Source organism: Phyllobates terribilis, unplaced genomic scaffold, assembly GCF_046119375.1.
Source record: "Phyllobates terribilis strain yellow unplaced genomic scaffold, ASM4611937v1 Scaffold_11__3_contigs__length_659146591, whole genome shotgun sequence".
In the NCBI taxonomy this organism is placed as follows: Eukaryota; Metazoa; Chordata; class Amphibia; order Anura; family Dendrobatidae; genus Phyllobates; species Phyllobates terribilis.
In genome coordinates this window covers 398,540,500-398,556,379 of record NW_027362771.1, presented here as the reverse complement: position 1 = coordinate 398,556,379, position 15,880 = coordinate 398,540,500, and the positions used below count along the sequence as shown (strand labels likewise).

The 15,880-nt window shown below is 40.5% G+C and overlaps 1 protein-coding gene across 1 annotated transcript in view; it reads left to right on the top strand.

Annotated features, from left to right (window-relative positions):
• DMXL2 (Dmx like 2) overlaps positions 1–15,880 on the top strand; it is a 152,504-nt gene that overhangs the window by 105,874 nt on the left and 30,750 nt on the right. The window contains exons 26-28 of the mRNA XM_073654720.1: positions 6,699–6,835; positions 12,988–13,073; positions 14,402–14,603. Of these exons, the coding sequence (XP_073510821.1) occupies positions 6,699–6,835; positions 12,988–13,073; positions 14,402–14,603 (425 nt within the window). The remainder of the gene's footprint in view (positions 1–6,698; positions 6,836–12,987; positions 13,074–14,401; positions 14,604–15,880) is intronic.

Sequence of the window (15,880 nt, the reverse complement as noted above, 5' to 3'; positions counted from 1 at the left end):
AGGAGACCAATTGTTGGGTTTTGGGAGAAGAATATTGCCTCATTCTTGCCTGATGTAGGATTCTTGCTGCTCAATAGTCCTGGGTTTTCTTTGATGGATTTTTATTTTCATAATGCACCAAATGTTTTCTATTGGTGAAAGTTCATTTTAATCAATAGATCTTGGAATAATAATAACTTCCACAATTGGATGTGTTTAAATAAAATGTCCCTGTACCGAGATAATCTTATAAATGTGCTCCTGCTGTGTACTGTGTAATGGCTGTGTCTGACCGTGCAGGAACATGGTCTGATCATACCACATCTCCTGGGCAGGAACTGCCATCAGGAACTGTTCCTATACATGGGTGTACCATGCCCCGACTATCATTAGGTCCTGCCATATGACTAGATGACTTCTTTTTGCACTGTTTCTTATTGAGCATTTGTTCCTATGTAGCCCATTTGCCATTTTTGTTGCGCATTTCCTTTCCCCTTTTGTCTTTCTCATAAATTACTTTTAATTGTATTAATAAAATGTGATATATTTTCTATCATATTGTTAATGTGTGTCATATTTTTGGTGCATTTGTCAGTGGACACACAACAAAAGCGTATTTAGTCTAATCTGTGCCAATTTCTAAATTACCGTATATACTCGAATATAAGCCGGTGCACCTAATTTTACCACAAAAAACTGGGAAAACTTATTGACTTGAGTATAAGCCTAGGGTGGGAAGTGCAGCAGCTACTGGTAAATTACCCTATCCTGGTATGCATGGCCCCCTCATCCCCCAATCCTGGTATGCATGGCCCCTTCATCCCCCAATGCTGGTATGCATGGCCCCTTCATCCCTTAATCCTGGTATGCAAGGCCCCTTCATCCCCCCCAATCCTGGTATGCATGGCCCCTTCATCCCCCAATCCTGGTATGCATGGCCCCTTCATCCCCCAATCCTGGTATGCATGGCCCCTTCATCCCCCAATCCTGGTATGCATGGCCCCTTCATCCCCCAATCCTGGTATGCATGGCCCCTTCATCCCTTAATCCTGGTATGCATGGCCCCCTCATCCCCCCAATCCTGGTATGCATGGCCCCTTCATCCCCCAATCCTGGTATGCATGGCCCCTTCATCCCCCAATCCTGGTATGCATGGCCCCTTCATCCCCCAATCCTGGTATGCATGGCCCCTTCATCCCCCAATCCTGGTATGCATGGTTCCTTCATCCCTCAATCCTGGTATGCATGGCCCCCTCATCCCCAATTGTGGCATGCATGGCCCCCTCATCCCCAATCATGGAATGCATGGCCCCCTATCCTAGTATGCATGACCCCCCTCATCCCCAATCCTGGTATACATGGTCCCCCCATCACTGCACACATGGAAAAAAATAAACACTTCTACTCACCTTCCTTCTCTCTGCTTCAGCGCTGCGTTCTGTTCTGCCAGCAGCTGATATCAGCATCTAAGCAGCGAATGACGTCACTGCCATGCGCCCTCAGACGCTGAGGTAAGCTGCGGGGATATTCACTCCTCTCCATGCCCGGCCTATGGGTGTGGAGAGGATTGAATATTCATTTCCTTTAATAGCGCACACTGTCAGTCACAGCCGCCGGCTTCCTGCTGCGACTCAGCGATCCTCTGTGCCGGCTACTAAACTCTTCTCCACGCCCATGGGAGTGAGGAGGAGTGAATATTCGTACTCTCTAATAGCGGGCACAGAGGATCGCTGTGCCGCAGCAGGAAGCCGGTGGCTGCGATTGACAGTGTGTGCTATTAAGGATAATGAGTATTCACTCCTCTACTCCCATGGGCATGGAGAAGAGTGAATATTCATTTTCTTTTGCTGCGGGCACTCGTGGTAGCTGCAGCAGCTGGCTACTGCCTGTGCACTGCTCCTCCGCAACCCCCCCACCACCAACCTTCCACAGCCAGAATGTAAGTATATACTTGAGTATAAGCCGAGGGGGGGCTTTTTCAGGAAAAAAAATTGTGCTGAAAAAGTCGGCTTATACACGAGTATAAACGATAGTTAATTTTTACAAATGAAATTGAAATATGTCTAACTTTCACCTTCTCATCTATGTGTTCTATGTGTGTACATGTTCTATGTACTGTTGGTAATGAAATCTCTTATAGCCAAATTTTCAGATTATTGTATTCTTGTTTTCATTACATTTTACACAGCGTTTCAACATTTTGGGAATTGGGATTGTACATTAAGTGAATGATGGGCTGCTTGCTGTACATTTCATTTTTGTATTTTGTTAATTGGTAAAAAAAACACATTTATAGTTTTTAAAGCATTCTTACTTTGCAGCATTGCTCCACACTTACCTAAAACATAATTCAGGTAGATATAATGATCCGAATTGCAAATTTAGTGTCATATTCTATCCCACCTTTTGCATTATTCTGCACATCTACAGCTGGTCGTGGCTTGCACGCAATACAGAATTTGTGTGGGTGAAATGAGATTAGTTTATCCACTGGATGTAGAAGCCAATGTTTGTCAGGATGGCATTCTTATGAAGTTATGAGGGCATGAGAGGTCTTGTTAGTTGAACATCATTTTTAATCTATTCAGTAATTAAGCAGACATGGAGGCTAATTGTATCTAATGACGTAGCTGCAATGTGCATCATCCGCTTCCCTGTTCAGACAAAATATTTGAAGGTTATGAATCTACATTGTTCCCTTTGCCTTAGTTTTTATCCCGCAGACATGATATTGAAGTCTTCTTACTAAACGTGTGTATCAGATTTAGGAAGTGTCTGCTCCCATAGAAAGACACCTAACTGTATGCAGCCCTGTAAGGTCTGTCAGTAAATCTGTGTATATACAGTATATTATACACACAGACATACATTTATACTATAATACATGTGTGTGTGTGTGTGCGTATGTATGTGTATATGTATACAGTACAGACCAAAAGATTGGACACACCTTCTCATTTAAAGATTTTTCTGTATTTTCATGACTATGAAAATTGTACATTCACACTGAAGGCATCAAAACTATGAATTAACACGTGGAATTATATACTTAACCAAAAAGTGTGAAACAACTGAAAATATGTCTTATATTCTAGGTTCTTGAAAGTAGCCACCTTTTGCTATGATGACTGCTTTGCACACTCTTGGCATTCTCTTGATGAGCTTCAAGAGGTAGTCACTGGAAATGGTCTTCCAACAATCTTGAAGGAGTTCCCAGAGATGCTCAGCACTTGTTGGCCCTTTTGCCTTCACTCTGCGGTCCAGCTCACCCCAAACCATCTCGATTGGGTTCAGGTCTGGTGACTGTGGAGGCCAGGTCATCTAGCGTAGCACCCCATCACTATCCTTCTTGGTCAAATAGCCTTTACACAGCCTGGAGGTGTGTTTGGGGTTATTGTCCTGTTGAAAAATAAATGATGGTCCAACTAAACGCAAACTGGATGGAAGAGCATGTTGCTGCAAGATGCTGTGGTAGCCATGCTGGTTCAGTATGCCTTCAATTTTGAATAAATCCCTAACAGTGTCACCAGAAAAGCATCCCCACACCATCACACCTCCTCCTCCATGCTTCACAGTGGGAACCAGGCATGTAGAGTCCATCCGTTCACCTTTTCTGCGTCGCACAAAGACACGGTGGTTGGAACCAAAGATTTCAAATTTGGACTATCAGACCAAAGCACAGATTTCCACTGGTCTAATGTCCATTCTTTGTGTTCTTTAGCCCAAACAAGTCTCTTCTGCTTGTTGCCTGTCCTTAGCAGTGGTTTCCTAGCAGCTATTTTACCATGAAGGCCTGCTGCACAAAGTCTCCTCTTAACAGTTGTTGAAGAGATGTGTCTGCTGCTAGAACTCTGTGTGGCATTGACCTGGTCTCTAATCTGAGCTGCTGCTAACCTGCGATTTCTGAGGCTGGTGATTCAGATAAACTTATCCTTAGAAGCAGAGGTGACTCTTGGTCTTCCTTTCCTGGGGCGGTCCTCATGTGAGCCAGTTTCTTTGTAGCGCTTCATCGTTTTTGCAACTGCACTTGGGGACACTTTCAAAGTTTGCCCAATTTTTCGGACTGACTGACCTTCATTTCTTAAAGTAATGATGGCCACTCGTTTTTCTTTACTTAGCTGCTTTTTTCTTGCCATAATACAAATTCTAACAGTCTATTCAGTAGGACTATCAGCTGTGTATCCACCAGACTTCTGCACAACACAACTGATGGTCCCAACCCCATTTATAAGGCAAGAAATCCCACTTATTAAACCTGACCGGACACACCTGTGAAGTGAAAACCAATTCCGGTGACTACCTCTTGAAGCTCATCAAGAGAATGCCAAGAGTGTGCAAAGCAGTCATCAAAGCAAAAGGTGGCTACTTTGAAGAACCTAGAATAGAAGACATATTTTCAGTTGTTTCACACTTTTTTGTTAAGTATATAATTCCACATGTGTTAATTCATAGTTTTGATGCCTTCAGTGTGAATGTACAATTTTCATAGTCATGAAAATACAGAAAAATCTTTAAATGAGAAGGTGTGTCCATTCTTTTGGTCTGTACTGTGTATGATATATATATATATATATATATATATATATATATATATATATATATATATATATATATATATATATATATATATATATATATATATAATGTGTGTACATATATATATAATGTGTGTACATATATGTGTGTGTGTGTATATATGTATATATATATATACTCACTCACACACACACACACACTTGCATCTCACGAAGTTAGAATATCATCAAAAAGTTAATTTACTTCAGTTCTTCAATACAAAGAGTATTATATAGAGTCATTACAGACAGAGTGATCTATTTCAAGTGTTTATTTCTGTTAATGTTGATGATTATGGCTTACAGCCAATGAAAACACAAGTCATCATCTCAGTAAATTAGAATACTTTATAGCAACAGCTTGAAAAATGATTTTAAAATCTGAAATGTTGGCCTCCTGAAATGTATGTTCAGTAAATGCACTCAGTACTTGGTCGGGGCTCCTTTTCCATCAACTAATGCATCAATGCAGCGTGGCATGGAGGCGATCAGCCTGTGGCACTGATGAGGTGTTATGGAAGCCCAGGTTGCTTTGATAGCAGCCTTCAGCTCGTCTGCATTGTTGCGTCTGGTGTCTCTCATCTTCCTCTTGACAATACCCCATATATTCTCTATGGGGTTAAGGTCAGGCGAGTTTGCCGGCCAATCAAGCACAGTGATACTGTTGTTTTTATACCAGGTATTGGTAATTTTGGCAGTGTGGACAGGTGCCAAGTCCTGCTGGAGAATGAAATGTCCATCTCCAAAAAGCTTGTCGGCAGAGGGAATCATGAAGTGCTCTAAGATTTCCTGGTAGACGGCTGCGCTGACTTTGGTCTTTATAAAACACAGTGGACCTACACCAGCAGATGACATGGCTCCCCAAACCATCACTGATTGTGCAAACTTCACACTAGACCTCAAGCAGCTTGGATTGTGTGTCTCTCCACTCTTCCTCCAGACTCTGGGACCTTGATTTCCAATTGAAATGCAAAATTTACTTTGCGCTTACTTAGTGTCAATGACCTTCTGGACATCTGTCAAGTCAGCAGTCTTTTCCATGATTGTGGAGCCTACTGAAACAGACTAAGGGACTTTTTAAATGCTTAGGAAGCCTTTGCAGGTGTTTTTTGTTAATTATTCTAATTTACTGAGATAATGACTTTTGTGTTTTCATTGGCTGTAAGCCATAATCATCAACATTATATCTGTTAAACACTTGAAATAGATCACTCTGTTTGTAATGACTCTATGTAATATGAGTTTAACTTTTTGTATTGAAGAACTGAAATAAATTAACTTTTTGATGATATTCTAATTTAGTGAGATGCACCTGTATGTATGTGTATATATATATATATATATATATATATATATATATATATGTATATATATATATATGTATATATATATATATATATGTATATGTATGTGTGTGTGTCTATGTATATTTTATTTATTTTTATTTTTTTATTTATTTATTTTTATTTTAATGGTTGCCATCGTGCTGTCCTATTTCTTAAAATACCACAGCAAGCGCTAAGTTATTATTACCAAAAGAATTTGACTGAAGCTCCCGATGTCAGTGTAATCATTCAAGTAATTGTACAGTAACTCCTTGCCACCCCCCATAAGCCTTTGTCCGCTATTATCGGGTAGTGTACCTTTAGCCCCAGTCTCTGCTGACATCTTGCCTCTGCTGTGCACATTTGAGCTTGACTTGGTCTATCATGTTGTGTCCCGATCCTAACCTAGGCCTACCCCCATAAAAAAAAATTCAATTGATTAAAAATAATTTTTACCTAAAGGGGAACACAATTTAAAATGTGTTTTTGTTTATTTATTTTTTTTGTGGTTTTGAAAAAACAATTAAAAAATAGACACTTACCGCATTTCCTATCATTCTTTATATTTCCTGCGAATATCACATAAACTAAATAAAAAGGAATAGAAGGACGAAAATTAAGCCCCATGAACTGAACATTCAAAAAAATAGCCTGGTCCTGAACTGGTTAAAATATTCAAGAACTAGGTACAATTATTATTATTATGGCGCTTTACAATTAAAATGATGAGTTTGTCAGATATTAATGGACTTTCTGAAGCTTTGTGTGAAGTCTTGTAGCTGAGGCATTTTCTGCATTATCGCTCTACATTGTGTTGCAGCCCTTCCTTCCTCTGTCCGACAGCGGCGTCATTTATGACTCGGATGAAAGTATTCCAAGTGATGATGATGAGGATGATGATGATGCATTTCTTTCTGATACGCAAATACAGGAGCATATCAATTCTACTTCTTACAGGTAAGAATTGAGATGAAGGTATTGTATGTCTTGATCTTTACAACCTTTCAGTATATTGTGATCAGAAGTACAAGCTGCTACTTGGCTGAAATCCAGTCTCTGGTATTTGCCTTGTCACATTCAACAGTTGACAAGTCATATGTGCCCTGATAAATAACATATGTGCTTAATGATTTGGGGTTTTATTGAAAAAAGAAACAAACAAAAACAAATACCCCTTAATTATGGAACTATTGAGTCTTTATGAGGTTTAAGCTCATGCATACAAAAATGCTCCAATTCACAGCAAATGAAGTATATCTCAAAGCTGCATAACATTCATCCTACAGTGGACAACTTCGATGTGCTGATCAGCCTCTTCACATAGCCTAGTAATTTAATGCATTGCATACAGATCAGGCTAGTTACCTCTTCATCACCTCATCAACCAAAGTTTAAGGGTCCTAGGCCCCCTTCTTTTCTCCTTATACACCGCTCCTATTGGACAAACAATCAGTAGATTCGGTTTTCAGTACCATCTCTATGCTGATGACACCCAATTATGCACCTGTTCTCCGGACATCACCCCTGCATTATTACAATATCTCTAACATTATGTCCTCCCTCTGTCTAAAACTGAAGCTGTCAAAAACTGAACTACACGTATTTCCTCCCTCCACTAACTTACTTATGCCTGATATTGCCATTTTCGTTCGTGGCTCCACCATTACTCTCCAGCAACATGTCCGCTGTCTTGGGGGTCATACTTGATTCACATCTTTCCTTCACTCCTCACATCAAATCACTTGCTCCGTCATGCCATCTACGCCTCAAAAACATCTCTAGAGTTAGAACTTTTCTTACCTTTGACTCGGCAAAAACTCTTACTGTAGCTCTTATTCATTCTCGTCTGGACTATTGCAACTCTTTACTAATCGGTCTCCCTCTTACTAAACTCTCCCCTCTCCAATATGTCCTAAATGCAGCAGCCAGGATCATATTCCTCGCCAACCGCTACACCATTGCCTCTACCCTGTGCCACTGGTTACCCCTCCACTACAGAGTTCAATATAAACTTATCAATCTCACCCACAAAGCTCTCCATGGTTCAGCACCACCCTACATCTCCTCCCTCGTCTCAGTCTAGTACCCTACCCGTGCCCTCCGTTCTGCTAATGACTTAAAACTAAAATCCTCCATAATCCGAACTTCCCACTCCCGTCTCCAAGACTTCTCTCGTGCTGAGCCAATTCTTTGGAATGCACTACCCAGGATAATTCGATTAACTCCCAATACCCACTGCTTTAAACGGTTCCCGACCGCCCACTGTACATAAACGTCGGCGCTGCCTGGGCTCTGTGCAGCGCCGACGTTTAAAAACGGTGGGTGGTCCCGCAGCGCTCAGGACCCCCCAGGGTCCTGCAAGCGCTGAAGTTCCAGTGCAGAGCGATAGCTCTGACAGAGGACATCATCGGGACCTGATTGGATCAGGTCCCAATGATGTTAACCCTTTGCTTTCTTCTATATTCCGCGATCTATAGTGATCGTGACATATAGAAGATAGTGAGAGGAGAGGGGGTCGTCAACTTACCTCTCCGACGGCCCCCTGATAGCTTCCAGGACCTTCCGTTGTTATGGCAGCTGGAGGTCACATGACCGCCTCCAGATCTGCCATATATGGTGTCCTGCTAGGCTCAGCCTGCAGCTGAAGCCTGGCAGGACACACTGACTGTGAAACAGTCGGCAAAGATCTCATCCAATGTAATACATGTCTATTACATTGGATGAGATCAGTGATTAGAAAAATAAAAATTAATGTCCCATACAGGGACTAAGTAAAAATGTAAAAAAAAATGTTTTCAAACTGTTAAAAAAAAAATCACAAAATAAATAAAAATAAATAAATAAAATATTAAACCAATAAATCCATATATTTATGCAAAAGCAAAAAAAGTACACATATTTGGTATCGCCGCGTCCGAAACAACCCAATCTATAAAACGGTCACACTAATTAACTCCTTCTGTGCACACCGTAATAAAAATAAATAAAAAACGGAGCAAAAAATTATGCTTTTTCATCATATCGCCAAACAAAAAGGGGAAAAAAATGCGATCAAAAAGCAAAATGTAAATAAAGGTGGTACCGCTGAAAACGTCATCTTGTTCTGCAAAAAAAAAGCCGCCATACAGCTCCATCAGCCAAAAAATAAAAAAGTTATAGCGCTCAGAATAAAGCGATGCAAAAAAAATATTTTTTCTATAAAATTGTTTTATTGTGTAAAAGCGCCAAAACATAAAAAAAAATACAGTAAGTGTAGTATCGCTGTAAACGTACTGACCCGAAGAATAATGCTGCCTGATCACTTTTACCACACGCAGAACGGCATAAAAAAAACCTCAAAAAACAATTCTTGAATTGTTGGTTTTTGTTAATTTTACCTCCCAAAAAACGGAATAGAAAGCTATCAAAAAATGTCACGTACCCAAAAATGGTACCAATAAAAATATCAACTCGTCCCGCAAAAAAACAAGCCGTCACATGACTCTGTCGGCCGAAATATGGAAAAATTATAGCTCTCAAAATATGGCGATGCAAAAACTAGATTTTGCAAAAAAGAAAAAGCGTCTTAGTGTGTGACAGCTGTCAGTCCTAAAATCCCAATATGAATCTGGTATCTCTGTAATCGCATCGACCCGAAGAATAAAGTAATCTAATCACTTATACCACACAAGGAACGGCGTAAAAAATAAATAAAACCAATTCTTCACCTGCTACTGATTTGTTTATTATGTCTCCCAAAGATCCCAGTAAGGCTCTGCTCACATTTATCCTGCGCTCTGCGCTGAGCACTTACACCAGAGTTTCCGTGTAAATCTCTGAAATACGTGATTCAGCCGGAACCCATGACGGAAGATTCCCTGTAATGAGGCAGATATAGGCCACTGTGGATGCCATCTGGCCTGTGATCCCACGGTGTCAGTTTTTTTAGGCGTGCAAAAAAGTGCGGTTGGCCACAGTTTTGTGCACTTCTGAAAAAAAGGACACCGCTAAACAGAGGCCAGACGGAGTCCAGAGTAACTCTGCTGCCTCATTACAGTAAATGGATCCGGCAGGGGTTTCATCTGAATTATATCACTTGGAAATTTAGATGGAAACCCCGATGTAAGTGCTCAGCCTAGAGCGCCGGATAAATGTTACGTAAAATGTTCCCAATAAAAGCTTCAACTCGGTCCTCAAAAAAAGCTAGTCCCCACTCAGGTCCGTCATCTGTTAAAAATATAAGGGACTTCCAAGTTACTGGTAGCAGAAAGGCTCTGGAAAAGCGAAATGGCCCTTGCCCCCCAAAAGAAATTCAGAAAATTTTGTGCTCCCAAATCCAAATGCCTATTCTACAATAATTTGTTCTCCAATTGTCAAATAGCGCTCCGTCCCCCCCAGATCTCGCCGTATGGCTAAGCGGTACGATACAGCCACATATGGGGTATTGCCACTTTTAGAAGAAATTGTGTGACACATTTCGGCACCATTTTTACCCATTGCCCTGTGTGAAAATGTAAAATCTGAGGGTAAAACATTTTTTTGTGGTAAAAATATAATTATGCTTTTTTCACTGCCCAATGGTATAAATGTAAAAATTAAAAAATACTCACTACTTCCCTAGATGAATTCCTTGAGAGGTGTAGTTTACAAAATGGGGTCACTTGTGGGGGTTTCTGCTGTTTCGGCATGTCAGCGACTCTTCAAATGTGACATGGTGTCTGCAACCTATCCCAGCCAACATAGCACTCCTTTCTCTTCCGAACCCTGCCGTACATCAAAGCAGTGGTTTTCCCCCATATATGGGGTATCGGCGTACTCAGGAGAAATTGCACAACAAATTTCATGGTGCAATTTCTCCTGTTACCCTTATGATAATGCAAAATTAGGGAATGAAAAACATTTTTTGTGGGAAAAATGTGAAAATTGTATTTTTACAGCTCAATATTCTAAACTTCTGTGAAGCACCTGGGGGTGCAAGGTGCTCACCACACATCTAGATAAGTTCCCTAAGGGGTCTAGTTTCCAAATGGTGTCACTTGTGGGGGGTGTCCACTGTTTAGGCACATCAGGGGCTCCCCAAATGCGACATGGCGTCTGCTAATTATTCAAACAAATTTTACATTCAAAAAGTCAAATGGCGCTCCTTCCCTTTCAAACCCTGCCGTGCGCCCAAACAGTGGTTTGCCTCCACATATGGGGTATCGGCGTGTTCAGGAGAAATTGCACAACAAATTTCATGGTGCAATTTATACTATTACCCTTATGATAATGCAAAATTAAGGGATGAAAAACGTTTTTGTGGGAAAAATTTGAAAATGTTATTTTTACAGCTCAATATTATAAACTTCTGTGAAGCACCTTGGGGTTCAAGGTGCTCACCACACATCTAGATAAGTTCCATAAGGGGTCTAGTTTCCAAAATGGTGTCACTTGTAGGGGGTTTCCACTGTTTAGGCACATCAGGGGCTCTCCAAACGCAACATGGCGTCTGCTAATTATTCAAACAAATTTTACATTCAAAAAGTCTAATGGCGCTCCTTCCCTTCCGAACCCTGCAGTGGTTTTCCCTCACATATGGGGTATCAGCGCGCTCATGAGAAATTTCACTACAAATTGTGTATTCCATTTTTTCCTGTTACCCTTGTGAAAATAAAAAAAATTGTGTCTAAAGTAACATTTTTGTGAAAAAAAGTGAAATGTTCATTGTTTTCTTCCACGTTCCAAAAATTCCCGTGAAACACCTGAAGGGTTAATAAACTTCTTGAATGTGGTTTTGAGCACCTTGAGGGGTGCAGTTTTTAGAATGGTGTCACTTTTGGGTATTTTCTATCATATAGACCCCTCAAAGTCACTTCAAATAAGATGTGGTCCCTAAAAAAATGTTTTTGTAAATTTTGTTGGAAAAATGAGAAATCGCTGGTCAACTTTTAACCCTTATAGCTTCCTAACAAAAAAAAATTTTGGTTCCAAAATTGTGCTGATGTAAAGTAGACATGTGGGAAATGTTATTTATTAACTACTTTGTGTGACATATCTCTCTGATTTAAGGGCATGAAAATTCAAAGTTTGAAAATTGCAAAATTTTCAAAATTTTCGCCAAATTTCCGATTTTTTTCACAAATAAACACAAGTGATATCGAAGAAATGTTACCACAATCATGAAGTACAATATGTCACGAAAAAACAATCTCAGAATCAGGGGAATATGTTGAAGCATTCCAGAGTAATTACCTCATAAAGTGACAGTGGTCAGAATTGAAAAAATTGGCCCGGTCACGAAGGCAAAAACAGGCTCTGGCCAGAAGTGGTTAAGCATGCCCTAAAAACCCATTTCCTTAGCCTGGCCTATCGCCTCAAAATACTTCTCTAACTGTCCTAGTTTGTCCCATATTAAAATTTTCTTCAAAATCATGTTCATACCATCCATGCCCTGATTAGCCTCTGTCTGTACTGTACACGTACTGGCTGGTGACCAGTTCATGTAGTGCTATGTTCTTACCCTATTTAGCATATTATGGCTGTATTATACAATACATGTACATTTTACCTTTTCTGTCCCCCCCTATTTCCTCATAGACTGTAAGCTTGCGAGCAGGGCCCTCACTCCTTTTAATATCCGAGTTATGCTTATTCTGTAACGTCTTTATTGTCTGTACAATTCCCCCTTAAAATTGTAAAGTGCTGCGGAATATGTTGGCGCTATAAAAATTATTATTAAGGGTATATTCAGCCGTTTAGTTATTGCTGCCACAAATTGCAGCGTTTTAGTTTACCAGCAAAGTGAATGAGATTTCTGAAGTCTCATGCACACGCTGCTCATTTTTTCCTTGCAGATTTGCAGCAGTTTGGGGTCTTTGCATGTCAATTCTTTCAGCGGTTTTGCAACATTTTTCACCTGCTCAAATTAACGGGGAAAATACGTACACACAAGAAACACGGCAAAACGTTCTCATTTCCTGCCAGCACTCCAGTGTTTGCAGCGGATTTTTCTACTGTAAATACTGAACATCTGCAAATATCCTAAGAGATTATTCTGACTATGCAGTTTTTTAAGGATTTTTGTATTTTGCATGTTTTCTAAATTGATGACCAATTGCAGTGTAAAGCTACATTAATTTCTATATTCTCAGTTGGACACTCATCCGTTTGGCAATGGTGAAATTTGCAGTCCAAAATCTTAAGAATTTCTTCCCGATTGCTGGACTAGAACTTGCAGGTTTGTGCCAGTTTTGGATTTCTGAAGATTGTAATCTAAATCTTTTTTAGATTTGGGGTTATTAATTGACCTACTGAAACTCGTATATGGATGCCAACCAATTTGTTTCTTATTTTTGTTTTTTATTTTTTTACTCTCTTGGTAGATGCTAGAGTCTGCAGATGGTTTAGAACTGGCTAGAGTAGGGTGGGCTAAGGGGCTCGCTGGTCTTTAATCTAGCCACCGACAAGGAAGGTAGCCTGGACTTGGTTATAAAGAATCCCCAGAATAGTCATCAGCTTGCAGCAAGAAGAGTTGGTTACCGATCAGAGACTTTCAATTCAACAAGTCTATAGTCATAGTCCAAGTGGAAGACCAGGAGTAGATTGGAGCGGCCAGGAGTCAGAACCTGAAGAAGAACTAGAAGTATCAAGGCGTAACTTAGGAGCTTACTCTGCGTTGACCAATTTTATCAAGCAGAAGTATATCCACTAGTCTGTCAGGAGCCTAGCATATGATAGCCAGGGTCCCCAAGTCTCCGTGTGGTATAAGAAGGGAAGTATTCAGATAATTCTAGGTTCAGAAATGATATATCCTTCTCCCTGTACCAGATACAGGTCTTATTTGCCACTAGGCTGGCAGTAGATTATTGCAATGATCACTAAACATTATATATCTTCGTATTACAGCCTCCACAAGACTTACAAACAAACCCTCATCTTTTAGGATCAGGGGTTCACAGGCTGAGTGGAATGGTGAGGCGCACAAAGCTCTTCCCTCTCTTCTGTGGAAGCACAAGCAGCACTAATGGGGAGGGGAATGGCTGCTGCAAAAATAGTGCTGTATTCAGTACCATTTCTCATTAAACGTCATGAAATATTATATGGACGTTCCAAACACAGATCTGAATATAGCCTAATTGGCAACTGGCATTATGCATTTAATAAGGGTGAATTTATCCTTGGTGCCTTGAGCAGCATGAGCTGCAAGTACAGTCCTGACCAGAAAAGATTAACCCATTGGGCTTGGTGAGGAAAAAACGGTCATGTAGTACAAGCAAAGAAACAGCAACCAGTGGAAAACAGACTGATAACTGGCACTCAGTCTAGCCTTCTGTCTGGCCAGTGGACAAAGGTCTTTATACATCTAGTGTAGTGGTATAAGGAAAGTGTCTTCAGATTTTATTTCTTCCCATAATTGGAATAAAGGTTATTTTGTCTTTTGTCTTTTTTTCAGAAGTTTTCTACAATTTTTTTCAATATTCTATTTTATTTGCAGATAAACTGTTGCATACTTATTAATCCTGCCACAACATAGTAACGCTGCTGCTTTTAAATTTTTCTTACTAGATCTTCCAGTAACGTCTCCACTGGGCATTGGAGTTGTCAAAAACCTAGAAAACTGGGAACAAATTCTTTATGAAACAATGGACCAGTTTGAAGGCCCACCACCAAATTACATTAACACCATTCCTAGTGAACTGACTGTAGGGACTGGACCTGCCATTCTACGTCACAAAGCCATGCTTGACCCGGAAAATACACCATTCAAGTACGAGACTAAGTTGATATAGAAAAAAAAATTGTATTCTTCACATCTTCTTTATGGCATGTTACGGTTAATTATAAATAGGTAATGATCAACAGATTAAAGGGGTTGTCTCAACATCATTAAAGGTTAAAATTGCCAAGTACCTATAAAAACAAGCAACATAGCAATTTTAATCTTATTAAATATCCTCTCTCTCCTCAAGAACAGAAGGATTTTATTTTTGTTTAATTCTGATTGTCAAGGTTATTGCCCACCCTGCAGTCTATCATCATGGCTGAGCGTGTGCTATTAAAAAGAACTTGTAATCACTGATGTAAATCTAGCCAGATAGTTAAAGAGCACAATCCTGCCAGCTTTTGAGTCCTTGCACTCTTCCGATGCTATTGCCCAGTGCGGATCAGTGGTGCAACCATGCCGTAAGTCTTCAGAAGCACACCACTGCCTTGCTTCCTTCTTTTTTGTTAGGGCTTTCGAAAATGAAACTTTAGAACGATCCTTTGAAGAGATTTTCCAGTGGGATGATGTGGATGACCTATCTTTAGGATAGGTAATTGGTATTTGGTTGGTGGGGGTCTGGAATTCGATACCTCCATCGATCAGCTGTTACCAGTTCTGGAAGCGGCCTGATTGAATCAGTGTACAGAGCAGAACTCTAAGACTCCGTCATACTATTTAGTGACCTCTCCCAGGTAATGGAAGCTGACCTGTAGTACCTGGGAGCGACCACTACAAAGTCTGATGGAGCAGTGTTGTTGCAATCTGTACACTGTTTACTTCCGGCCAGAGCTGGTAACTGCTGGATGTCGGAACCCCACTAATCTGGCACATCATTTTGAACCTTACAAAGTAGCTGTAACCAATCTGAGGCTATCCCTTTCTTTTATTATTAAAAGATTGGACAGCTCCAGACTGATTACTTTATTTTATAGAAGATCATGTCAAAAGCGCTCATAAGTGCTCCTATTGCCCCCCCAAAATGGCCTGGCTTTCCACTAATGTCGGGACCGAACTTCCCAATTCTGGTATCCCAGCACGCGGTGCAGGATCCCTCAACTCTCTGCTGTTGCTGTCTCAGTGAAAGAGCGAGACCTTGCTCTCTGCACTAACCCAGCGCTGCCGCGTACTCCACTAACATGTTACGGAATGGTAACCGCTGTAATGTTACCATTTGGCAACAGCTTGGTGAAGTACACGGCATTGCTGGATTAATACAAAGAGTGAGATCTCTCCCCTTTTGGGGTCCTCTCATGTTAAATAAAAAGAGCAGCCACAGATTG